The sequence below is a fragment of the Pelobates fuscus genome, chromosome 7 (genome assembly GCF_036172605.1).
Source record: "Pelobates fuscus isolate aPelFus1 chromosome 7, aPelFus1.pri, whole genome shotgun sequence".
Taxonomy (NCBI): domain Eukaryota; kingdom Metazoa; phylum Chordata; class Amphibia; order Anura; family Pelobatidae; genus Pelobates; species Pelobates fuscus.
The window spans coordinates 69,559,572-69,586,831 of NC_086323.1; the positions used below are offsets into that span (position 1 = coordinate 69,559,572).

The 27,260-nt window shown below is 43.3% G+C and overlaps 1 protein-coding gene across 2 annotated transcripts in view; it reads left to right on the plus strand.

Annotated features, from left to right (window-relative positions):
• RPAP2 (RNA polymerase II associated protein 2) overlaps positions 1 to 27,260 on the plus strand; it is a 94,903-nt gene that overhangs the window by 19,871 nt on the left and 47,772 nt on the right. For both annotated transcript variants that reach the window (XM_063428392.1, XM_063428393.1), the window contains 3 exons: positions 920 to 1,871; positions 2,511 to 2,605; positions 11,969 to 12,049. In XM_063428392.1, the coding sequence (XP_063284462.1) occupies positions 920 to 1,871; positions 2,511 to 2,605; positions 11,969 to 12,049 (1,128 nt within the window). The remainder of the gene's footprint in view (positions 1 to 919; positions 1,872 to 2,510; positions 2,606 to 11,968; positions 12,050 to 27,260) is intronic.

Below are 27,260 nucleotides of genomic sequence, written 5' to 3' on the forward strand. Positions count from 1 at the left end.
ACTGCTTAATTCAGCTAAACTTATTTTGGTGGCCCTCCACTATGTCACGGTGCCCAAAAACTGTGGGTTCTACTCTAATTTGAACATGGGAGACAAACGTGCTTACTGTCTGCAATACTTAACTAGTGCCAGTGCTAAATTAATATAGCTTAAGGATCAAGGCTGTTTTGAGCTGCAACACATTTGTGACCAAGGCCTTTTTGGCACTTTTGCGATGCGTTCTTTTTAACCACAAGTTCCCCCTTTCTGCTTAAGTGCACCCATACATATTATATGTCTTTTTTTTTTTCTTTTGATAGCCTTTATGCATACATATGCAATATTACATAAAAATGTAAATATTTTTAAATAACTGGAAAAAAATAAAACATTCTTAATTTTACATTTAATAATTTTTTTTTAAAATTTGAAAGAAAACAAACTCAAAATAGATTTGCTAATTAGTCCTGATTGTTAAAATGCTCAATATATCTAGGATTTCTATTAAGTTTTAGATAGTGTAATATTTTAATTAGTCTTGTAAATAGATGCTCATGTCACCAGAAGATTTGAAGAGGGACCGTGAAAATCATTGCAGTCCTTGTACATTTTAACCGTAACTAACACATATAGTACGTCTCCATCTTTTGATTATTCATAAGGGTGTGTTTCCATAAATAACACCTCGAATCGGCTGCTATTTTTCTGAAAAACATATGCAACAATTATTTTTAACAAGCCTTTGGACAATGTTGCATTTCTTCTAGAATGTGTGCAAAGATGTGGTTATTAGTTATATGTATGTGATAAACATGACTGTTTCTCAGAATGTGAAATTAGAGAAGGCACACAAAAAATAAATTTCTCTTCTACAACTGAAATTAAACTTTTTTTGTAAGCATTAAATGATTTACATTTGCATATCTCACATTTGTTTTAGTGGCTGGTCTGGAATGGAAGTCAAATTTTCTGAAAAACTCATCAAAACTTCAGAAATAGAGAAAGTCACATCATTGGAGGAAAATGACCGTGCCAAATATGCAGACCGCAATAATGAGGTCACAGAACCGGAACCTGCTTTTGTATCCTCAATTATTTCAGTAGATGGTCTCAGCCATGATCACACGGAAACACCTGATCAAAATAGGGTTCAGTCAGATGAGACTGTAAAGACACCTAATTCCAATGGCCCAAGTAAGGTCTTGACAGAAGTGACTGAAAAGTTAAATCTTTGCCATTTAGGTGATTGTGACGGCAACCTGCCAAAGAATGAACCAAGTGACTCTCCCGTCCTTTCTCATGAAACGGTCCTTGCAGAAAATGCAGAGAAGTCCCCAGAGAGTAGTGAAATAGAGATTTTTGATATAACACAAAGAGCAGTCAGCAAAAGAGGAGCCGAACAACTACGAAAATTAATCTGCAGTTCTAGCCATTACCAGTCTGCTCAGAGAAATCAAATTCCTGTTGTTGCTGCAAAAGGAACTGTGTTGGAGGTACTTACACAGACATTAAATGAGTGGAAAACTGAGGAAACCTTGAAATTTCTTCATGGGTCAAACTATATGGTGGAATTTGAACCTCCCAAGAAAGACTTACGGAATGGGAAAGATAGTGTGGAGGAATTAGATGAAGATGACTTGAGCCTGGACACAAATGACCTTGAAAATAATTTTGAAATATCCGGTGGGAAAAGTAAAAACAGTTTAGATGAATGTTTACCTTCATATAGTGATCGCAAGGTAGAGAAACCAGCCCCGCATTATGCAAAGCTTCAAGAAGAGACAGAAATATTAAACCTTAAAGTTCGAGAGTTTTTTCGGGGAAATTACATGTTGCCAGAAGAAGTGGAGCAAGGATATCATGACGTAGAAAAGACTTCTACAAATCCAAAGGTCTGTTTCATAGAGAAAAAATTTTTTCTTTCCTATGAGGTTCTTATAGTATACGATTTATTTCATTTATGAAAGTGCTTTTTTTATATCTAACTTACACTTATATTTTTTTCTTATGTAAAATAATAGATTTGTTCCTGGATGGATTAGTGTGTTAGTCTATACTCAGCAGTCGCAGAATTAATGTAGAGAAATGTGCAAGAAATTTTATTGGGCCCCCTCTATTGCAACGTTGGCCAAAAGGCAGATCCCCCATCTATCGTACAACTCCCACGATGCTATGCCAGCTAGGGGATCAACCATTTTCTCCTCCTTGCAGGATTGTGTTTGTGAGTTCTAATGTCATAATATTTTTGTATAGAGTGTATGTAATGTTTGTGGTTGTATGTAGTGGTGGTTTTTAAAATTTTGGGTCAGCAACCTCATAATTGTCCACCTGTACTTTTGGAAACTTCAGACAAATCTGCATGAGTTTTTATCTTTTATGCACTAGTTGTTATCTATAAAATATTGCCTTGCCTTGGTTCATATTGTATGATACAGCTGTCTCCCCTCAGCTGTCTCTGTCTTTTGATATTTTATGTTGCTTGACTCACACCTACCTTTTATTTATTTATTTATTTATTTATTTATTTTCAGAGTGACACATCTTGGGTTCCGGCTCTTCCTCTTGTTGATTCTTGTTCTCAACAACAAATTCGTAGACGTATAGTGCTAGAAAAACTTAAAAAAGTGTAAGTACATTGGAACTAGACTACAAAGAATCTAATCTTTGCTTAATTGATGGGAGGATTGTAAAAATACTTGGATGAACAGTTGGTATCTTTGACTGGGTAGAATTCCAATGCAACAATATGGTAAAATCTATGATTAAAGGGACACTATAGTCACCAGTGCAACTACATGTATTCCTGACCCGATAGTCTTAACACGACCATCTAGCCCCCCTGGGCCCCTCATGCCTCCATAAATATAGTAAAAATCTTACTGTATTCAAGCCAGAAGCTGTAAATCTGCATGCTGTTAGACTCAGGAAAAACAAGCAGTCTGCTGACATGTGATAGCCTGATCCAATCACAGTGCTTCCCCATAGGGTTGGCTGAGACTGACAAGGAGGCAGATCAGGGGCAGAGCCAGCATGATTCAAATACAGCCCTGGCCAATCAGCATCTCCTCATAGAGATGAATTGAATCAATGAATCTCTATGAGGAAGGTTCAGTGTCTGCATGCAGAGGGAGGAAATACTGAATCACAGGATGCTCGTGCACAGCAGATCTGAGTGGATGGAGGCATATTATGCCTCCATCAACTCCGAAGTCCCCTTGGTTCACTGTGAGTGACTGCAACTGGAGGTGTTCCTAGCTTTCAATGTAAACACTGTATTTTCTCAGAAAATAGTGTTTACATGAGAGAGGCTGTAGGGAGCAATAGTTCTCACCTGAACAACCTCAGTAAGCTGACGTTGTTCAAGTGACTATAGTTTCCCTTTAATGGTATGTTCAGGTGGGATATATCATCTAAAATAAACAAAAACAATTAACACAACACATTAACCTGAAATAATGGGAAATATAAAGTAACCAGTATTGTGTAAAATTTTCACGTCATAGCACAGGTAATTCACTGGATACTCAATTGCAAAAGGTATTAAATGGCCAAGCTGTGACTATATCTGCATTGGAGAAGTTTTTTTCAAATCAACAATCTAGACCTAAATATAGCAGTTTGATATTTAGTAAATAATAAAAGTCCAGAGAGGAGATGAGGATGATGATGACACAAAATAATATGTGAACAGCAAGAGAGATGGAGTCTCACAGCAATGCATTGTAATGCAAATTGTTGAACGAGAAAGAAAACCTAATTGCAAGGCTCAAATATCCTGAAATCAATGTAAAGTAACAATAGGATACATCCAGGTTCTGAAAGATTGACAAGGTTATTTAAAGTACCACTATAGATCAGGAACACAAACGTGTATTCCTGACCCTATAGTGTTAAAACCACCATCAAGCCCATTCTTCCCCCTCCCCCCCTTCCTTGCCTTAGCCTCCCTTGGCTGCCTAAAATATAGTAAAATCTTACTTGTATTCAAGTCTGCAGCTGCTGCCTCTGTCCCTGATCTGCCTGCTTGGCTGACATCATCAGAAGTGAGCACAAGTTAAGCACAACCTTGGCCAACCGGCATCTCCTCATAGAGATGAATTGAATGAATGAATCTATATGAGGAAATTTCTGTGTCTCAATTCAGAGGGTGTAGACACTGAATGACAGTACTGCACAGGGTACAGCACTGACCCCGGAAGCACCTCTAGTAACCATATGAGGAGTGGCCAGTAGAGTTATCACTAGGCTATAATGTAAACACTGCATTTTCTCTTAAAGCCAGAAGGGAATAATTCTACTCACCAGAACAAATGCAAAAGGCTGTAGTTGTTCCGGGGACTATAGTGTCCCTTTAATAAAGTGAGAATTCATAGTGCTTTCAGAGTAAATTTCAAATGCAAGGTCAAAATAAGCAAAGTAAAAACAACTTTTCCAGTTTAGCTATTTAGACCTTTCAGTTGAAATTCACTTTGTATTCTCAATTTAATAAATAACCCTGTAAGATATATTCCCTGACACTTGCCTTGAGAAACCAAAGGTCAGACACTAGGAGCTATTAATTGCTATAGTGCTGAAATATGTATTCCTAAGGCTATAGTGTTCTAATTACTGTTTAGTTGTCCCCCCTACAGGGGTTAAAAAAAAAAAAAAGTATTTTACTTTTTTATTTACCTTTTTATCTATTACCGTGACTGGACCCGCCTCCGTGGCCACAGGAAAGCTTTGTGAGGCTAGTGCGCATGACCATTAGATGGTCTATATGAGCCTCTCTGATTTGAAATGGCGGAGTTTCACTTGGCTCTTTCTGCAGAAGCACCTTTAGTGGCTGTCTTTATCAAAGGTGTGTTTTAACACAATGCAAAGGAGGAAAGACATCAGCAATCTTCAAGAAGCAATTGTTGCTGCCATCAAACTGAGAAAGGCATTATAACCCTTCCCAAACAATTTAAAGTCCATCATTCTACAATAAGATTATTCAAAAGTGGAAAACATTCAAAACAGCTGCTAATTTTCCCAAGAGTTGACGTCTAAGCAAATTCACCCCACGGTCAGAGCATGCAATACTCAGAGAAATTGCAAAAGCCCAAGAGTTACATCTCAGACTCTACAGGACTCTGTAAGCATGTTGAAGTTTGTGACAGTAAAATTAGAAAAAGACTGAGCAAGTATGGTTTGTTTTGAAGGGTTGCCAGGAGAAAGCCTCTTCTCTCTAAAAAGAACATGGCAGCACGGCTTAGATCTACAAAGTTGCATCTTCACAAACCAAACCTTCTGGAACAATGTCCTCTTGAACAGATGAGACAAAAGTGGAATTGTTTAGACATAATGCACAAAGCCACGTTTGGCGAAAACCAAACCCCGCAAATCAGCACAAACACCTCATACCAAATGTCGAGCACGGTGGTGGAAGAATTATGATTTGGGCTTGTTTTGCAGCCTCAGGACCTGGGAACTTTCCAGTCTTTTATTTCGGCCGTTAACTCTTCTGTATATCCTAGAATTCTGGAGTCAAATGTGAGGACATCTGTCCGACCGCTAAACCTTGGCCGGAATTGGGTCATGCAACTGGACAATGATCCCAAGTACACCAGCAAATCTACAAGAGAATAAAGAAGAGTCGCTTAAAATTCCTCCACAAGATGTGAGAGATTAATAAAGTCCTACAGAAAATCATTACTTCACGTTATTGCTGCTAAAGATGGTTCTACAAGCTACTGAATTGTAAGGTTTAGTGTAGGAGTCTAGTTTTTCACACATAGCTTTTTGGCGTCTCTGAGGAAGTGGGGCTATTCCCTACGAAACGCGTCAGACAGCTTGAAGAAACATCCACACAGCTCCAGCCGGTCAGGGTATCATTGCAGGAAATCATACTCACCTCGGATCCGAGGCGCATCACCATCATCATCTTATGAACAGTGCTGATCCCCCGAAGTGAGGCTCGAGGTGGAACGCACTGTGGCACGCACGCCGTCCTCACCGACGATCAGAATCTGGGTGACAGGATCACGAACAACATCTGCATCCATCCAAGCCTGTGTATAAGGTTGTTTTGCAATTTTACCCTTAATTGACTAGTACATATCCTGTGGATTTATTCTTAACTTCATTTTTTGATTTTATTCTTAACAATTTGAAAATAAATCGTTCTTTTACACTCTCAGTTGTTTTTAGCTATATATTTGTATATTGCTTACAGCAACCAGTTTTCTGTACTGGATTTGCTTGATCTTGACTACTATTAGATTTGTTTGATGATAGTGAATAAATTTTGAGCAATTTTACACCGTTTGGTTATTGTATCTTTTTTTTTTTCTTTTTTATTCTTTATTTTTGTTGTGCAGGTGAGTACAAAGCATAGTCATACGCCACAACAGCGTACATTTATATTTAAACATAGGTTAAACAGTGGCATGGAAAATGTGCACATTTTTTTTGTTTTAAAAATATAATAAAGTAGGCAGAGATGTCTAAACGATAACAATCTGTTTTGAGAACGACCATGTTTGCAGCATCCTGACAGTATTGGCCCTCAGAGTTGAATATAAGAAATAATATCGTGACATGGCATAAGCATTTAAACCATTCTGCGGTGCTGTGTCATGAAGATTAATGTGTCTGGTAGCAACTGATTAACCCTTAGTTTACCTTAAGGTTTCAAAAGGCTGTCTAGTGTTCATAGTATAAGCTAGCATGCAACTGAAACATCTCTAACATAGGAATTTTAAGTCATGGGTTGTATTAAAATATTTGTAAATGTGCCACGCTAGGTGAGTAAAATACACTAAAAATTAATAACGAGTGGGAACAAGCTAATTACACATGTCTAGGCTGGAAGATAAGTTTATCTTGAATCAAAAAAGGCTAGCTAGGCATGTGGGTTAGGGCACAGTAAAATGTCGCCAGACGTAGCAGTGTTGCATGAGTGAAGAGCCACTGATCTGGTTCGCTTATCATATTTCTACATTACGAAGAAGGTTAACTGAATGCAAAACACTTAAATGAAAGTTAAATAAAATCATTGCTTATATTGTGGAGAAGATGCTTAACGTGAACAGAGTCACCTCTCCGCTCAGTCCCAGCTTCCCGTTCAGCCTATTCCCTCCAAGGGTAGTGCACAGTCCTGTAACACAGAAGCAAGCTGTATGCTATGTAGCCAAGGTGTTTGGTGCCGGGCTCGAGCTCCTGTCCAGCTTGGGGTTCCCCTCTGGATCATCGACTTGCGCGGTCTGCCTCTGCTCCGCTTGGGTGTGTGAGTCTGTGCTGTCTTGTGCTTGAGGGGCGCGTGTTTGATTCTCCGCCAGGGTGAGGTTGCCGCTAGTACAGCCGGGGAGCGTGGTATGTATTTGCTCTTTTTCGGAGGAGCAGCTGTGCGTCCCAGCGAGGTCCGTTTCCCGCCCCGCCACCATGTTAGGGCTCGATGCTTTGTCGCGGCTGTGGACTTCAGCTGGATGTTTGGAGACGGCATTTGCGGTGAGTGGTCGCCTGGGTAGTTCAGAGCTAGTTGGCACATTCTGGTTTCCAGCTTGCACCAGAAATCATTGAAAATACGGTCAAGTCTGGACAGGATGTCATATTTGACTTCAGGGTTGCTGGGGGCAGCCGCAGCAGCCGCCATTTTGGGCTTGTGGCCGTAGTTTGCAGGAGTTGGTATGGCTTTGCTTTCATCTTCCACCTTCTCAGGGCATCCTCCAAGGGGTGGACTGGGATCACCCCCACCAGTCCAAGGGTGGGGGGTAACGGGGCTTCGGTTCAGAGCTAGTCGCCATCGAGCGGTCCCGGCTCAGGAGATCGGCCGCCTCCCCTGTCCGGTGCACGACAGGCCGCATTGATAGAGCTGTGCCGCTGGTTCGCCTCCCCTTTATCGCCCTGCAGTGGGTCTCCGGTGAGTCAGGTATTGTGTAAGTCGCTTATTCCGCTCCCACTGATGTTGGATGAGGGTAAAACTCGCAGTTTTGGCTCGTGGAGGAGAGGAGCTCAAGCAAAGCACGTCTCCCCTCCATGACAGTCAGGCCCCGCCCCTGGTTATTGTATCTTTTATCCTTATAAAAGTATAACATTTGGCAATAAGGTTACATTTGCCCTGGAATTTCTCTTTGACTAGGGTTAAGGATACCTTTGCCACGCAGTCATCTCTAAAGTCATACTGGATTGTTAATGTCAGACTTCTAAGACATTTATGTGAACAAATTTATTGATATCTTATAGTTTGTCATTTTTGACAAAACCTCCTCACTTCTGCACTTTATTCATTCTATTAGTAAGCTCCTGGATAATTGTGACTATTCTATATACCGTGTTTCCCCGAAAATAAGACCTACCCCGAAAATAAGCCCTAGCCGAATTTTCGGGGTGGGCTGCAATATAAGCCCTACCCCGAAAATAAGACCTAGGCATTTTACCTTTGCGGCCCGGCGGGACTTCCTTCTTCTATGAGGAGGAGGGGGAGGAGCGTCAAGGGCCGCGGCATCGCGCAGCGTGATAACGACGTGCGCAGCGTGATGACGACGTGCGCAGCGTGATGACGACGTGCGCAGCGTGATGACGACGTGCGCAGCGCCGTCAGTCTGCCTTCACGGATCTTCAGCGGAAGGATCCATTCCGGGCGCTGAGGCACCCAGTGGTCGGACTCTTTGAACTGTGAGTAGATATTTTATGTCTGGGACTTAATTAATTAAAGGGGAGGGGGTGGATTAATTAAAGAGGGGGTGGATTAATTAAAGAGGGGGTGGATTAAAGGGGGGTGGATTAATTAGAGGGGGTGGATTAATTAGAGGGGTGGATTAATTAGAGGGGTGGATTAATTAGAGGGGTGGATTAATTAGAGGGGTGGGATTTATTAAAGGGGTGGTGGATTAATTAGGGGTGGTGGATTAATTAGAGGGGGTGGATTTATTAAAGGGGGGGTGGATTAATTAGAGGGGTGGATTAATTAGAGGGGTGGATTAATTAAAGGAGGGGTGGATTAATTAAAGGAGGGGTGGATTAATTAAAGAGGGGGTGGATTAAAGGGGGGTGGATTTATTAAAGGGGGGTGGATTAATTAGAGGGGTGGATTAATTAGAGGGGTGGATTAATTAGAGGGGTGGGATTTATCAAAGGGGTGGTGGATTAATTAGAGGGGGTGGATTTATTAAAGGGGGGTGGATTAATTAGAGGGGTGGATTAATTAGAGGAGTGGGATTTATTAAAGGAGGGGTGGATTAATTAGAGGGGGTGGATTTATTAAAGGAGGGGTGGATTAATTAGAGGGGGTGGATTTATTAAAGGGGGGGGTGGATTTATTAAAGGGGGGTGGATTTATTAAAGGGGGGGTTGATTAATTAAAGGGGGGGTTGATTAATTAAAGGGGGGTGGATTAATTAAAGGGGGGGTTCAATGTGCATACCTTTACCATAAATAAATAAGCCCTACCCTGAAAATAAGCCCTAGTGGGTTTTTTGTGACTAAAATTAATATAAGACCCGGTCTTATTTTCGGAGAAACACGGTAGTATCTATACCCCATGCACATAGCTTTTTGTTTGTTTGGTAGTTTTGTTTTGTTTTTTACTACCTGACTAGGATATCCAAACTAAAGTATGCATACAGTTCCAGTCAGTTACCAACACTTCCTGCAGTAACAGACCATAATTTTTTGTTTATTTTTTTGTGACTTGGGCATGTATGTGATACAAGTTTACTCTGTTCTGTCAATTGATTGCATTTTACACTATGTATTATCAGTGATTCTGTCATTTATTCTTCAACCCCTATTCAAAAAGCATATTTCAAAAAACAAATGGGCCCCTTCTGCTGATCTCGGCCTAATCAGAAGCATTGCTCACTTCTCTAGCTGATTGGCTGAGACATACAAGGATGCTGTTTAGCTATAGCTAACACCGTATCTGCAAAGTTACACTGTAACTGTCCGTATGTAAGTAACTGGTGGTTTCCATCAAAAATGCAAATGTTGTCTTAACACTGGATCTGTTTGAAACCATTAGACAGGATCACGTTCCATCATCTTGCATCAATACATTTTGATGAAGACAACCATTCACGTATATGCTTTTTTTCTTTCAATACATTATAAATGCAATTGCTGTGGAAGAGTTCTGATTCTGGGAACTTGAAGTTTCACATTTGTTATTTTAAGCTTAGCGTTGAGCTTCTTTGTATTTTGCCTTCCTCCTGCATAGATTGAACAGGAAGCATTGAGATGTGCAAAAAATCACACTTAGCACAGATTATACATACTATAAGCATCTGTGTCCAAGACACGCAGAAAAGAGAACTTTTGTTCCGAGCTGCAAAAAAATTAAATGTTTCTGTTTTGTGGTCTCGGAGCTATAGCACTATATATGGTAATTATATAATGGATTCAGGACACTTGCATTGTAAATGAAGATTACTTCACATTAATCCGTTTTGTTTTCCAATGGTTCTCAAGTTTGATTAGTCTTATTTACAAAAAACACTATAAATAATTATGCCATTGGCAAGTGCAAATTTAGCCCTGGCAGGTAGAAACTGTCCCTTTGCGAGTGTGCCATGGGCCCTCCAGGATTGCAGTGGCGAGTAACTTAGGACTTGGTGGCTAGAGTGGACTTGAAATTGCATATAATTCTGTATCTTTCACTAGAAGTTATATTAGAAGTCTAGGCTCAAGCATTGTCTCTTCTCTCTTACCAGAATCCTTTGCTGACTATGGTTCGATTTCCATATTAAATATTCAGAAAATGTTTCCATGTATGGAACATATGTAGAGAATGTAAATGTTCAGTGGTTGTATAACGCAGTGATTCTTAAAGACCCAAAAAATGGGGACCATTGGTTAGAAGAGGCAGATTATATTCATTAGGCCCCAAGTACCTTCCCATAATAAATTTTGTTTTATCACTACCATTCTTAGTAAAATGGAAACATCTCTAACACAGGGAAGAGTCTGATGAAGGTGTTTTGCAAAATTGAGACTCTCAACAAGCCAACCAGTCAGAGTACTCTAGTGATACAAAACCACAAGAAGTATAGTGAGTCTCCTAGTTGTCACCAACACCCCGGTTAACTCCAAAAAACAGTGATAAACACAAAATGCAAAAGAAATGGGAGATGAGAATTCAAAGCAGGAGTAAGACTTTATAAAGGCATTTCCCACCTCAAATATCATTGTTGGCAATAGTCCTAGGACTACATGGGGGGTAGGGAGGCTGGCTGCCTAGTCACTAATTTATGTTTAGTAGATATGCCCCCAGTGCGAACATAATTGAGGTTATTTAACTATATGCTCCCTGGCTACTAGTGTTGATAGTGGGCAGATATTTTTTTTTTTTTTTAATCCAGGCCCAGATTCAAAAACCTTACACTTTAACAATCCAAGTCTGCATTTCATCCATCTTTCCGTGTTCGGTCTAGCTTAAGTCTGGACCATATTCAGGCTCATTTGGAGCCTTCATTGCAAAATCCAAACGTTAAGTAGTGTGAACAATGCTCGAATGGCCCATACAGTTTTTAATAGTTTGACCCCATTCATTATGGAGCTTTTTCGGAGTTTAGTGAATAACCATGTGGATGTCACTGTCAACATAAAAGACTTGTTTTTCTCCAAGAGTATATAGTATTAGTAAAACGTTCGCTGGGCTGACTGTGTTTGCATAAAATTGTATATAACTGTTATCTATAATTCTGTATCCTGCCATTAGAAGATCATTACGTAATACTGGGAGATCACGATAACACTGAGGCACGGCAAAGTTTGTGTTTAAAGTAATAAATATTCCCATACATTGCAGCAACAGAAGCAGTATTGTAAATCAACATGTTGCTTGCATAGAAAATCGTGGTTCCTTTCCACGACACCGCGCTGTTACAGTCTGTTCATCTGCTGAATAGGTTCTGCAGCTTTGGTTTGCATTTGCAGGGAAATGCTTTGTCACCAAAGTCAGACGGCTTGCACATTACTTTATAATTTATTCAACACAATCACAACTAATTACCTGTTCTCCTCTCCCTAGACTGCCAGCTGTCTTGTTACCCCTTCAAATAACATACAGCAACGTATCCAAGGAGCTGCACAGTCTTGTCAAAACCTTGCAGTGAGTATAAGCTTTTGTTTCAGGAAACCTGAACCAATGCAGTTCCTACTGATCTACTACCTGTAAAACATGTTTCTTTGCCATAAAACGTGTCGTCCAATGTTTTACTTTGCATAAATCCGTAAAGTCCTTTGTAAATGTACATGTTTAAAAGAACAGTCAAGGGAAAAAGGATTAGTGAATATACAAAATGAAACCGCATTATTTTACGGGTTACATATAAATGTATGCTGTTCTTGAGATGAACATAAACCACATAAGTGCATTAGATAGTGTTTTGCAAATGTTATCGCGTTAAACCTGTTCGATTCTGGAGGGACACCTGAGCAAGGAAGCAAAGTAGGGATTTGTTTAAATGATCCAAGGGGGAAATATTACTGCCATAACACCAACTCCTTAGAATTGATTTAGTTCCTCCAACCACATTTTCAAATGTGTCAATCCTCCTGAAATTTAAGGGTCAGTCTAGCCATTGCAACCAGTACAGCCCACTGTTATGGAAATGGTGCCAGGATTCACTGTGTGCTTTCTTCTGCTAAAGGGTCAAATTGTACCTGAAAACAAACACACACACACACTCTCTCTCTCTCTATTAATTTTGTTCAACTTTTCCCAGCATTTATTTGCTGAGAGTGTCAACCGGCACCAAGTGTAACCTATGAAGCTTATAAGCAACTATTACAGGTTCACAATATGTCACTTTAGTAATGGTGGTAAGATAGCTCAGTAGTTAGTGCTCCAACTGCATCATCCAAGAATTACTGGTTGTGTAGCTGACAAGGGCAACTCAACTTTTCATCCTCCAAGGCTAATAAAATTAATACCTTTTTTCCAATAATCAAATTATGACCCAGCAGGTACTTACAAACAATCCTAAACTAACACTTGCTGTTTGAATACTTCTAATCATTCTCACAGTTACCTTTATTATTTGCTGCAGGTTGTGGCACCTTAGGTTTAACCAGTAGTTATCTGCAGAGTGCTCACAATATTACTATTTACAGACTCTGTTCCTTGTTTGGACATTCAGCAGGTATTGCAGGGAGACCAGAGTAATTCTAACATTCTGAGTTTATATAGGTGACACCAGTAACCTCTTTCACCCCTGTGTGTTAGAGATTTAACAGGCCACAAAAGGATGATTGTCTTTCATAAGGGATGCTCTTGTCACGCTGTTGTGGGAGGGGAGAGTAAAAAACATGTGGTGAATGGAGGGGCCGTAATTTTCCCCTCCACTGGGTTTTCACGAAACACTTGCAGTTTATCCTATTTGGTGCAGTGTTTTAGCTCCATCTGTACAGAGAGAGAATGCTCTAAGGAGAACACTAAAGACATTTTAGTACGGTTATAGTTCATCTTTAGCACAGTACCAACGTGCCGTGTGTGCTTTAGTTCTGAAAAATGAGATGTCACATTATTCCCCGGAGGTTGTCTGTCTGTCAGGCCACTCTGCTAGGGAAACCGAAAGGTAAATGATTTGCTTCTCTTGGGTTTATAAATATAGCACCTGGTGGTTAGCTCAAGCTCTGCAGCAGCATCTACGCAAGCCGCTTTCATAATGGTATGTTTCAGATTCTGTCCTCAAAAACTCCTATTTCAAAAAGCACTCAGCTCGCTTTTATCTGCCAAGTTACAAATTCTAATTAGTGGATCCTTGAATCTAGAAGTTTAAAAAAAAAAAAAAACACACTAACCATATGAATTCAACCACAATTAAATATCAGATTATACTTTTGCACAGAGTAGGTGAAAGCTGCAGTAGGAAGTCCTGCTGCTGTTGGCTACCTTGGGATAATTCAGTAATTGTATGGAACTTACAATTTTAAGAGAACACTCCAAACGCTGTAAATACTACAGTGTGGCGTAGTGGTTATGGTGTGATGAGTGCCAAGGCACCCCCCGTTTAAAGTGGTAAACCTGTTTTTACATGGGGTGTGCTGAAAGATGCTGCTCACCTCAAATACAGCCACGTTGGGAGATGCAGAGTTTAGCTTATAGGCTGAAAGCGATCACATCATTGATCTAGCCCGCACTGCAAAGCTTAGCTCAGTAGAACTAGCGGGAGCTTAAAGGAGCACTATAGTCACCTAAATTACTTTAGCTAAATAAAGCAGTTTTAGTGTATAGATCATTCCCCTGCAATTTCACTGCTCAATTCACTGTCATTTAGGAGTTAAATCACGTTGTTTCTGTTTATGCAGCCCTAGCCACACCTCCCCTGGCTATGATTGACAGAGCCTGCATGAAAAAAAAAACTGGTTTCACTTTCAATCAGATGTAATTTACCTTAAATAATTGTATCTCAATCTCTAAATTGAACTTTAATCACATACAGGGGGCTCTTGCAGGGTCTAGCAAGCTATTAACATAGCAGGGGATAAGAAAATCTTAATTAAACAGAACTTGCAATAAAGAAAGCCTAAATAGGGCTCTCTTTACAGGAAGTGTTTATGGAAGGCTGTGCAAGTCACATGCAGGGAGGTGTGACTAGGGTTCATAAACAAAGGGATTTAACTCCTAAATTGCAGAGGATTGAGCAGTGAGGCTGCAGGGGCATGTTCTATACACCAAAACTGCTTCATTAACCCCTTAAGGACACATGACATGTGTGAAATGTCATGATTCCCTTTTATTCCAGAAGTTTGGTCCTTAGGGGGTTAAAGGAACACTATAGTCACCTAAATTACTTTAGCTAAATAAAGCAGTTTTAGTGTATAGATCATTCCCCTGCAATTTCACTGCTCAATTCACTGTCATTTAGGAGTTAAGTCACTTTGTTTCTGTTTATGCAGCCCTAGCCACACCTCCCCTGGCAATGATTGACAGAGCCTGCATGAAAAAACAACTGGTTTCACTTTCAAACAGATGTAATTAACCTTAAATAATTGTATCTCAATCTCTAAATTGAACTTTAATCACATACAGGAGGCTCGTGCAAGCTATTAACATAACAGGGGGATAAGAAAATCTTAATTAAACAGAACTTGCAATAAAAGCCTAAATAGGGCTCTCGTTACAGGAAGTGTTTATGGAAGGCTGTGCAAGTCACATGCAGGGAGGTGTGACTAGGGTTCATAAACAAAGGGATTTAACTCCTAAATGGCAGAGGATTGAGAAGTGAGGCTGCAGGGGCATGTTCTATACACCAAAACTGCGTCATTAAGCTAAAGTTGTTCAGTTGACTATAGTGTCCCTTTAAAGATCTCTAAAGGTTGTAGTCTAGGTTGGCAGCTGCGTCTGTCAACCTCAGGTAAAGAGTCCAACTGTTATAAAATGGTTTTACTACTTATAAAGGTTGGGGGGACCTACAGCACACTGGAAAAACAGCTTAGTTGGCCAATTTTTCAATTTGAGCGATATTGGCTTAAAATATGCAATCCCCCTGTAAATTATCTACAGTTTAGTGAATAACCCTGTAAGAAGACTCCTATGATGCTTAGTCAGGCAAAAGATATAAACTGCATATCCCAACATTAACACTTCCTATCTGCCAAAGCAAAGCTTCAAAAAGTAAACCACTGTAAGTCAAATAACTTATTGTTCTTTGATGGTTTTGCTTGCATTTTAGCTTGTTTGGTTTGTATAATGTGTTTAAATAAACACTTTATAGTTTATTTAAAAAAAAAACAAAAAAAACCTCTCAGAGCTAAGTTAAGATTCCGGATGATGATCCTCCCTGTTACAGTATCTGAGGATGCAGTTTTGGTCCTGTGTCTTCTTCCTTTGTAAATAGCATATTAATAGCATTGACTAGTGTTGAGACCTTGCCAATCAATACAGGCATCGAATGAGAGTTAATTGACACAAATAACTTCACCTTTCAAATGTGTACAAGGACAATGTCTCCCAGTGAGTCAATCAATACCTCCTTGTCAAAATGAATCCGTCAGACATATCATGACCGAAATCATCACAGTCGCCAAAACCAGCCTGTCTTTAGAAACCGGCTTTTGTTCACACATCGAGTCTGACCCTGTAGAAGCAGGGCTTGCTTCATTTATAAGCTTTAGAAACCCATAAATTGGTAATGAAAACAACCTTGGATCCTCCATCTATTACTGTACTACAACTCCCATCAATCTGATTTCTGTATGGAATTTTTAGTCTTTCAGATTGGAACTGCAGCTGCCATGTTTGTTATATGTCCGTGTATTGATTTGCACTTTACTTTTGCTGGCTGGGATGGTAGAGTTTTGTCATTCGTTCACAGGTGGTACATTGTGCAGTACTTGACTTTCTTCTTTTTATTTTGTATAATTATGCGTGCTGTAAATATGCAAATTGAAAACTCAATACAATAAATATTTTTAAAGGATCTCTAAAGACATCCAGACCATTTAATCTCAGTGAAGCAGTTTGGGTGCAGTGGTCCTGTCATTTGAACCCTTCAGTATAAAAGCATTGCTGAGTGGGGTAGGGGTGGGATTGGAGGAGAAAGTGAAACAGTTAGCAGAAGAGCTAACATAGGTGAAGTGGACAGCCGAAGTGTCTCGGCGTTGGAAACAAGGTAAGTAATCTTCACTTTCTTGCATCAAATGGGATGGCCAGCAGTCACACCGATCAAAAAGAACTTCTCAAACCAATTCATTTCAGGTCTATAGGAGGTTCCCTTTAGGTTTTATTTTAAGAAGTTCCTGGAGTAGGGTGTTTTTCATGCGATACAACAGTAGGAAAAAAATCAAAGCAAAACCAATACATTAAAGTTGCACTGTCATGTATTTTTTTTTTCTTTCTTTTATTTATGCCCTTTGCATCTTAATGATTACACTCCTCCCCTTTCCCCACTTGCCACTTGCCTCTATTTATAATTTTGTAACTTTTGGTTTTTTTTTTTTTTTTTTTATAAATTCTTTATTTTAAGATTTTCGTTGTCTTTGGGGTAAGGGTACAGAAGAGAAGAAGGGGATTAGAGTTTTATAACACAGTACATATAGCTTGGTTATCTTTGGTGTGACAATCGTGTTTGTAAGGCGTATGTAGTGCTCAGTCTTTGGGTTTACTATCTTGTGTAATTCATCCTTTATTGTGCTGCCCATAACAGTTGTGGTAACTCTAGATCTTTGGGACGGGGATGGGTACAGAAAAGGAGGGGAGGTAAGGTAATAGGAGTGCCCTATTGGGGTTCGTCCCCGCCCACCTGTCCCCCCCCCCCCCCCGCCGCCCAACCCCCCCTCCAAGTCCTCGATGTATTTCCTATGTGTGAGCGTGTGTGAGGAGGGGCCGAGCCGCGGCCAGGGGGGCACTGGCCAGCCGGTGTGTGTTTCCGTTTGTATGCCTCAGTGTTTTGCGCTCTGCATCCATTCGGGCACAACCTTGGTGCGGATGTTGACTTTCGGTACCTGTCCTTGTATGGGGTAGTGAGATTTGTGATGTGCTGTTGGTCCGTACCGGTGTAACGTCTTCTGTGGGTTGGGTGCCCCTTTGGTGTGTCCACGGCCGAGGCATTCGTGTCTATGGGGGGCGACTGGTGGTGGTGGGCTTTCGCGTGCACTCCGTGGGGGGGGGGGGGGGAGGGAGGGGGCCTGGAGGGTTCGTTTTTTCGGAAACCTTCTCTGTAGAGGGGTTAGACGGGGGGTGGCTGCTCCCCGCCCACGCCCGCAGGGTCCTTGGAGGGTGGGAAGGGGGGAGAAAAGAGAGGGAGGGAGAGTGGGAGAGAGAGAGAGGAGAAAAAAAAAAAGAAAGGGGGGAGGAGGGAGAGGGGAGGGGGGGAGGAGGGAGAGGGGAGGGGGGGAGGAGGGGCATGCATTATATTCCGTGTTGGTGGTAGTTCTTCGCTGTGTTGTTGGCGTTGTTCGTACGCGATGCTCGCTCCTCTCGGGGTTATTTCAGGAGTGGCTGTTGGTTTAACAAGGGTCGTTTGTTGAGATCTCAGTCAAATTCCCGTGGTTCATGTCCCAAAGGTCCCATGTGCGGTGGAACGCTTTGTACGTGCCGTTTATTTGCGCCGTCAATTCGTCCAGATCACGGGTTTCTTTAATTTTCCTAATTATGGTGGAGATTGTAGGGATATTTTGGTCGGCCCATCGTTCTGCTATTGCTCGTCGTGCCGCTAGGTTGATCCGGGCGGTGAGTTTATTTTCACTCCTCGTGAGCGTGTCTAGGGGTTTGCTGAGGAGCATGGTCCACGGTTGCGGCGTGATTGGCTTGTCTAAAATCGTTTCCGTGAGGCTTTTCACTTTGTCCCAGAGCGGTGTAATTTTGGGGCAGGTCCACCAGCAATGCAGGTAGGAGCCCGTCTCGCCGCATCGTTTCCAGCACCCGTCATCTGTTTTTTGGCCCATTTTGTATAGTCTGTGTGGTGTCAAGTACCAGCGGTGCAGCGTCTTATATGCCTGCTCCTTGTGTGCAACGCATACAGTTAGGGAGTTTGTTGCTTCCCATATTTCGGCCCAGTTGTTGGGTTCGTCCGGTGGTCCCAGGTCCCTTTCCCATGCGGCGATGTAGGTGAGGTTGATTTGTGAGGCATGAGTTGTCAGTGTATTGTATATGATGGAGATTTGTCCTGGTTGTAGGGGGGCGTCGAAGCATTGTTTCTCGAATGGCGTTGGTGGTGAGGTACCAGCTTGTTTAATCATAGGCTGTTGTGCCAGGTCTCGCAATTGTATGTACCGAAAATAGTCCGCTGTGTTCAGAGTCTCCGCTTGTGGGAGTTCTGTGTATTTAAAGATTTCTCCCCGGTGGTACAGGTGAAGCAGTCTCGAGATGTCTCTTTGATCGAATGCGAGGAAGTGTTTTGCCGTCATGCCCGGGGGGAAAAGTTTATTGCGGTAAATTGGGGTTACGGGCGACAGGAAGGAAGATAGATCGTATTTTGGGTTGAGCTTGTCCCAGAGGGTTAGTGTGTGGGTGATTGCTGGCGAGGTAGGTGGCGGGAGTGGGCGGTATGTGCGTGGCACCCACATGTAGGAGGAGGGTTGGTCCCAGCCTAAGATGTCATGTTCCAGGTCCACCCAGCGTTTGATGCCTGGGGGAGCATGCCATTGTTGGATGTGGGCCAGTTGGGCCGCGTTATAATAGTGCTGGAAGTTGGGTAGTCCCAGTCCACCTCGTAGTCTTGGGATATACATTGTGGTTCTGCGGATCCTGGGTCTCTTAGCTTTCCATATGAATTTATCGATGGCCGCTTGTAGGCGTTTGAAATCCTGCTTTGGTATCGGGATGGGTAGCGTCTGGAAGAGATAGAGGAATCGTGGTAGGAGATTCATTTTGATGGTAGTGACTCGTCCCAGCCACGACACCCCTAGTTTGTCCCAGCGTTGTAGGTCCGAATATGCTGTCGTGAGGAGCGGAGTGTAGTTGAGGCTGTATGTGTCTTCCAATGTCGAGGATAGTTTAGTGCCTAGGTACGTGAGAGCGGTTGTGGTGATGTGGAATGGAAAGGAGTGGCGAAGCAGGTGTAATTGTGTGGGGGTCAACGCTATCGGCATGAGTGTGGATTTGGTTAAGTTAATTTTGTAGCCTGAGATGTTGGAGTATTCATCGATGAGGTTGAGTGTGGCGTGTAGGGAGGGGATGGGGTCCGTCAGTGTCAATAGGACGTCGTCTGCGTAGGCTGCCACGGTGTATGTCTCTTGCCTGATCCGTACTCCTTGGATGTTGGGGTGAGTGCGAAGTGCTTGAAGCAGGGGTTCCAATGAGATCGCAAAGAGCAAGGGAGAGAGGGGGCAGCCCTGCCTGGTCCCATTAGCTATGTGAAAGGTCTGGGCCTCCACGTTTGGCAGTAGAAGTTTCCCTGTAGGTCTGTGGTATATTGCGCGGATGATGTTCATAAAACCTGGTGGGAATTTCAGGTGTGCCAGGACGCCGTACATATATGGCCAGAGAAGGCGATTGAATGCCTTCTCTGCGTCCAACGATAACACGACCGATGGGATGTTTCGGTATTTAGTGTACCAGATCGTGTCGAAGGTCCTCCTGGTGTTGTCCGCCGCTTGCCGTCTGGGAATGAATCCGACCTGGTCTGGATGTATCAGGGAAGGAAGGTGTGGGTTGAGGCGGTTAGCCAACACCTTTGTGAGTATTTTCAGATCGGTGTTTAAGAGGGAAATGGGGCGATAGTGTCCCGGGTCGAGGTGTTCCTTCCCCGGTTTGGGCAGGAGGCATATGTCCGCTGCCAGCATGTCGGGAGGGAGTTTGTGTCCTTGTAGTAATGAGTTAAAGGCTTTGCATATGTGCGGTATTAGTATGGCTTGAAATAGTTTGTAGTAGATGGCTGTGAAGCCGTCCGGTCCTGGGCTTTTTCTGGGTTTCAGTGTTTTGAGGACCAGGGCGACTTCCTCTGCCTCAATTGGTATTTCCAGCGTGGCCTGCGCCCTGTCGGATAAGGAAGGTAAATTGAGGGGTCCCAGAAACGAGGAGATGGTTTCCGTCTGGGTCCTATCTCCTGGCGTCGTCTGGGTTTTGTGATTATATAGGTTGGTGTAATATTGCAGGAATTCTTTGGCTATGGCCTCTGGATTTGTCGTTGTGTCTCCGGTCGTGGTTCGAATTTTTGAGATTTTTTTGGAGTCCTGGCGTTTTCTAAGGCAATGTGCTAGTAAGGAATCAGCTTTGTTGCCCTTCTCATAGAACCGTTGTTTAGACCACATGAGGTTTCTGGCCACATCCGCTGTTGAGAGTTGTTTGAGGAGTTCTCTTGTGGCCTGGAGCTGCGTGAGGAGTGATTCTGACGGGGCTTGTTTATGAAGCGTTTCCAGCCTTTTTAAGTCGGCGAGGGCTTCCGTGAGTTTCCGGAGCCGCTGTTTTTTGAGGGTCGTGGCTATTGCTATGAGTTGTCCTCTAATTGTAGCTTTGTGAGCCGCCCATATCGTTGTCGGCGCCACGTCGTCTGTATCGTTGAGATCGAAGTAAGTCTTGAGGTTCTCAGTCATGGTGTTGTCAGGGTACCTGAGGCCTCTACCTCTAAGGGAGGTAGAGACTTGGTGGTGTATCCGTCCAGGCGAGCTGTCTCCTCCGTTCCTCGCGGTTCATCCAGTCACTTAAACACCGGCCGCGAGGAATCCACGTCCTTTTCTAGCAGGACGCTCAATACGTGACGTCATGACGCTAGCACGAGCTATCTGTCACTCAAGTGTCCGATATCCAATCGGTACTTTTCAGAGGCGTGATTTCCATCCAGTACCAGGGTATTTAAGCTTACTCCTTACTTCAGCTCATTGCCCTGTCGTGGTTCTAGCTTGTCTAGTCACTCAGTGCTCTGGTATTCTAGTTTGCTCTTTTGGTTTTGACTCGGCTCGTTGTACTTCCCTGTTTCTCCGTTATCCCTTGACTCGGCTTGTCTCTCGCTTATCTGTCTTCTCGTTCCCTCGACCTCGGCTTGCCTCTGACTATTCTTTACTCTCGGTACGTTAGTCCGGCCATTCTAAGGCCCGGTATACGTACCTTTCCACTCTTTGTACTCTGCGTGTTGGATCCCTGTCCCGATCCTGACATTACGACAGGGCCAATGGATCCTGCAGGTACAAACAGTCAGCTTGGTTCTTCGGATCCCAGGTTTGACGCCATGGAACATAGGATGGATCAGATGGCTTTGGCACTACAGGCACTTTTGTCTCGTGCTAGTAATCCACCTGAGGAGACACGTACTCCTTCCATTTCTCCTGCAGTCTCAGGTCTAGAGGTAGCCACTGTAGGTGCTTCTTCCCGTATTACCCCACCAGTACGTTATGGCGGGTCACCGGAGAAGTGTCGTGGCTTTCTAAACCAGATTAGCATCCATTTCGAACTACAACCCCGCTCTTATCCTACAGATAGAGCAAAGGTTGGATTTATTATTACTCTACTCATTGAAAAAGCTTTGAGATGGGCCAATCCTTTATGGGAGAATGATAATCCACTCGTCTATAATTATAATGCCTTTGTAGCTGCGTTTAGAAGAACTTTTGACCCCCCTGGCAGAAAGGTCAATGCAGCTAGATTAATGTTGCGCCTTAAACAGGACAATCGAACACTTGTGGATTATGCACTAGAGTTCAGATCCTTGGCGGCAGAAGTTAAGTGGAACGAACAGGCTTATATAGATGTGTTTCTGAATGGGTTATCAGATGTAATTCTTGACGAGGTCGCTACTAGAGAACTCCCTGAAAATTTGGAGGATTTAATTTCTTTTATATCTCGTATTGATGAACGCTTAAGAGAGAGGCAGAACACTCGAGATAGGACCCGTAGACCCTCCTTTAAACTAGCGCCTACCTTTCAAATCTCTGAGTTCGAAGACTTACGTATTCCTGAACCTATGCAGATAGGCAGTACTCATCTCACTGAAAGAGAGAGACAGTACAGGAGAAGGGAGGGTTTATGTATGTATTGTGGAGTCAGGGGTCATTTACGCCTAAATTGTCCCAATCGTTCGGGAAACGCTCGCACCTAAGTTCCTCTAGAGGACAGGCCTTGGGTGTTTCTACTTTGTCCTCTATGCACAACTACAAGGAGCTCAGGCTTGTGTTACCCGTTTCTTTAAAGTGGGAGAAGGGAGTAGTTAAGACTATGGCACTAATTGATTCTGGAGCTGCTGAGAGCTTTATAGATCAGGGTTTTGCTGCCAAGCATGCTATTCCATCCCAGTTAAAAGAGACACCTCTGGCTGTTGAGGCCATCGATGGTAGACCGTTACTTGAGCCTGTTATTTTCCATGAGACCATACCGATTAACTTGACTGTTGGCATCCTGCATAAAGAGGATATATCCTTGATGCTCATTTCTTCTCCGTCTATTCCCATAGTTCTGGGGTACTCCTGGCTGAGGAGACACAACCCTATTATTAATTGGGAATCAGGGGAGATAGTTTCATGGGGAGAGAATTGTCAAGAGAAATGCTTGCGGAAGGTCTTACCTCTTGGATTAACTAATACATCGAATACCTCTGACAATCCTACAGAGACACAAATTCCGTCTCAGTATCTAGATTTAAAGGCAGTATTTGACAAAAAGAAAGCCGATACCTTACCCCCACACAGGTCCTTCGATTGCAAAATTAACCTACTCCCTGGTACCATGCCCCCCAGAGGTCATGTATACCCATTATCTATAAAGGAGAACTCAGTCCTAGAGGAATATATTCACGAGAATTTAGACAAGGGATTCATCAGGAGGTCCTCCTCTCCTGCCGGGGCTGGATTTTTTTTTGTTAAAAAGAAAGATGGTTCTTTGAGACCTTGTATTGATTATCGAGGCCTGAATAAGATAACCATTAAAAATGCCTACCCGATTCCCTTGATCACCGAACTCTTCGATCGTTTGAAGGGCTCTACAATTTTCACCAAGTTAGACCTCAGAGGGGCATATAACTTGGTGAGAATCCAGCAGGGACATGAGTGGATGACGGCATTCAATACTCGATATGGCCACTATGAATATACCGTCATGCCTTTTGGGTTATGCAATGCACCAGCAGTATTCCAAGATCTGATCAATGAGGTTCTTAGGGAATTTCAGCAAGAGTGCGTCATTGTATACCTAGATGATATACTCATTCATTCTAGTGACATTGAGATTCATCACAAACAAGTCAGGAGGGTTTTGCACAAGCTTCTCCAGCATGGCTTGTACTGCAAGTTGGAGAAATGTAGCTTTGATCAAACCCAGGTAACCTTTCTCGGCTATGTGATCTCGGGGGAGGGATTTAAGATGGATCCGGATAAGCTCCAATCCATTCTAGAGTGGCCTTTACCCACAGGTCTTAAGGCCATACAGAGATTTATTGGTTTTTCCAATTATTATAGGCGCTTTATTAAGGGCTATTCTTCCATTATTGCACCTATCACTAACATGACCAAACAGGGGGCTGACACTAAGAATTGGACTACTGAAGCTCTCCTTGCGTTCAAGACTCTCAAGGAGCTTTTCGCTTCCGCTCCAATTTTAGTTCACCCTGACACTTCTCTGCCATTTTTGCTCGAGGTAGACGCATCAGAGACTGGTTTAGGCGCTGTTCTATCTCAAAGGTTGGGTGTTGATAAACCATTACATCCATGTGGATTTTTCTCTAAAAAATTGACCGGTACTGAGAGCAGGTATGACATTGGTGACAGAGAATTACTAGCGGTTATCAAGGCTTTGAAAGAATGGAGACATTTATTGGAGGGTACATTACATCCTGTTACCATCCTGACAGACCACAAAAACTTGTCTTATATCGGAGAGGCCAAGCGTCTGTCCTCCAGGCAGGCTCGTTGGTCGTTGTTTCTTACCCATTTCAATTACGTTCTGACTTACAGACCTGGGTCAAAGAACTCTAAAGCCGATGCTCTATCTCGCCAATACGAACCCTCTGCTTCAGTTGAACCACTTTTGTCTTCCATTGTACCCAAATGCAATATTATTGCTAATACCAGTCTCAAAATTCATTCCCCGCTACTTGACCAGATCTTGAAGTCACAACATCTAGCTCCCGGAAACACTCCTGAGGGAAGAAACTTTGTTCCTCCTGAACTTCAACTGGAGCTCTTACAATGTTTTCATGAGAGTAAAATAGCTGGTCATCCTGGTATTCGCAAGACGTACTCTCTGATATCCAAAGATTTCTGGTGGCCTTCACTTCGTAAGGATATTGAGGAGTTCGTCGCAGCTTGTGAGACTTGTGCCAAGACTAAACTATCTCATGCATCCCCATGTGGCCTGTTACACCCCTTGGACATTCCTGAGAAACCTTGGTCCTGTTTGTCCATTGACTTTATCGTTGATTTGCCTGCTTCCAAAAGACAGACTGTTATTCTCACGGTGGTGGATAGATTTACCAAGATGGCCCATTTCGTGCCATTACCTAAACTTCCGACTTCCCCCGAATTGGCGGAGATTTTTGCGAGAGAAGTTTTTCGCCTACATGGGATCCCTTCAGAGATTGTTTCTGATAGAGGTTCTCAATTTGTCTCACGTTTCTGGAGATCCTTTTGTTCTCAAATGGGCATCAAATTGAACTTTTCCTCTGCCTATCACCCTCAGTCTAACGGAGCTGCTGAACGTACTAATCAAAAGATCGAACAGTATCTGCGTTGCTTTGTTTCCGAACACCAGGACGATTGGGTCGGTCTGATTCCTTGGGCGGAGTTCGCACACAATAACCTTGTTTGCGATTCAACTCGCTCTAGCCCTTTCTTCATGAACTATGGCTTTCATCCTTCGATTTTTCCTTCGGTTTCCTCTTCTCAGGGGATACCGTCGGTTGATGATCATGTCGCCAACCTGAAGAAATTATGGGATCAGACTCGACAAATTCTATTACATAGTTCCTCGCTGTTCAAGAAACACGCTGACAAACATAGAAGAGCGGCTCCTGTTTTTGTACCTGGGGATAGGGTATGGTTGAGTACTAAGAATATTCGCCTAAAAGTTCCGTCCATGAAATTTGCTCCTCGTTACATAGGCCCTTACAGGGTTCTCACTCGCATCAATCCGGTTGCGTATCGCCTTGCTCTGCCACCTGCCTTACGCATTCCTAACTCTTTTCATGTCTCCTTGTTGAAACCCCTCATTTGCAACAAATTCTCCTCTAAGGTCTCCTCGCCTCGTCCTGTTCAGGTGGAGGGTCGGGAGGAGTACGAGGTCAGCTCCATCATTGACTCCAGAATTTCAAGAGGAAAATTGCAATATCTGGTCAACTGGAGGGGATATGGTCCTGAGGAGAGGAGTTGGGTACCTCAGGAGGACGTTCATGCTTCTCGCCTTCGCAGAGCATTTCACCTTCGCTTCCCATCTCGCCCCGGTTCATTCCGCCCGGTGGGCGTATCTGAGAGGGGGGGTACTGTCAGGGTACCTGAGGCCTCTACCTCTAAGGGAGGTAGAGACTTGGTGGTGTATCCGTCCAGGCGAGCTGTCTCCTCCGTTCCTCGCGGTTCATCCAGTCACTTAAACACCGGCCGCGAGGAATCCACGTCCTTTTCTAGCAGGACGCTCAATACGTGACGTCATGACGCTAGCACGAGCTATCTGTCACTCAAGTGTCCGATATCCAATCGGTACTTTTCAGAGGCGTGATTTCCATCCAGTACCAGGGTATTTAAGCTTACTCCTTACTTCAGCTCATTGCCCTGTCGTGGTTCTAGCTTGTCTAGTCACTCAGTGCTCTGGTATTCTAGTTTGCTCTTTTGGTTTTGACTCGGCTCGTTGTACTTCCCTGTTTCTCCGTTATCCCTTGACTCGGCTTGTCTCTCGCTTATCTGTCTTCTCGTTCCCTCGACCTCGGCTTGCCTCTGACTATTCTTTACTCTCGGTACGTTAGTCCGGCCATTCTAAGGCCCGGTATACGTACCTTTCCACTCTTTGTACTCTGCGTGTTGGATCCCTGTCCCGATCCTGACAGGTGTGGACCGTGGCTTTGTCTTTAAGCAGCCACGGGTTAAGTTTCCATCGCCACGGCCGGGCTCGTATTGGGATCTGTACTGTTAGGGCTATTTCTGCATGGTCGGACCACGCTATGTTTCCAATGTGTGTTTGGGTAGTCCAGGATTGTACCGCTGGGGATGTGAGAAAGCTGTCGATGCGGGAGTAGGACTTATGCGTGTGGGAGTAGAAAGTGAAATCTGCAGATGACGGGTGCTGGAGTCTCCAGGCATCTAGTAGAGTAGTGTCTGCGAGGAAGTCCGCGTACATTTTGTCATTTCTAGTTGAGGCTGGTGTGTTGCCGGTGTGTGTTCTACGGTCCGTGGCGGGCGTGTGTGTCGCATTGAAGTCGCCGCCGATGATGAGATGTTTGGCCGATAGGCTATTGAGGTGCGTCTTAAACGTGTTCCAGAATGATGCGTCTGGGATTGTGGGAGCGTATATGGAGCATATCGTTAGTGATATTGTTCCCACGTGCCCTGTCAGGAACAGAAATCTCCCGAGGGATCCGTGTGTGTTTGTATGTCTTCCAGTGGGCACGAGTTGCGCAGCAATATTGCGACTCCCTTCTTTTTGGCTTCTGGCGAATTGGCCAGATAGTTATCTTTTAAAGTGTCGATTAACTAATGGGAAGTGTTTGCGGTCGGTGAAATGGGTTTCTTGGAGTAGGACGATATCTGCTCCCGTGCGGTTGGCCCATCGTAGTATCCCGTGCCGTTTCCCTGGTGAGTGCAGTCCCTTGACGTTTAGGGAGGTGAGGCGGATCTGGAGGTTACATGTTGTCATTCCGTTGTGGGATGGGATTCCTGTCGGACGGTAGTGGCTGGTGCTTTGTGTGGCGTCCTCTTTGGGTGTGGTAGTGACGGGCAGTTAGGCTGGTGGGTTTAGGACCCCG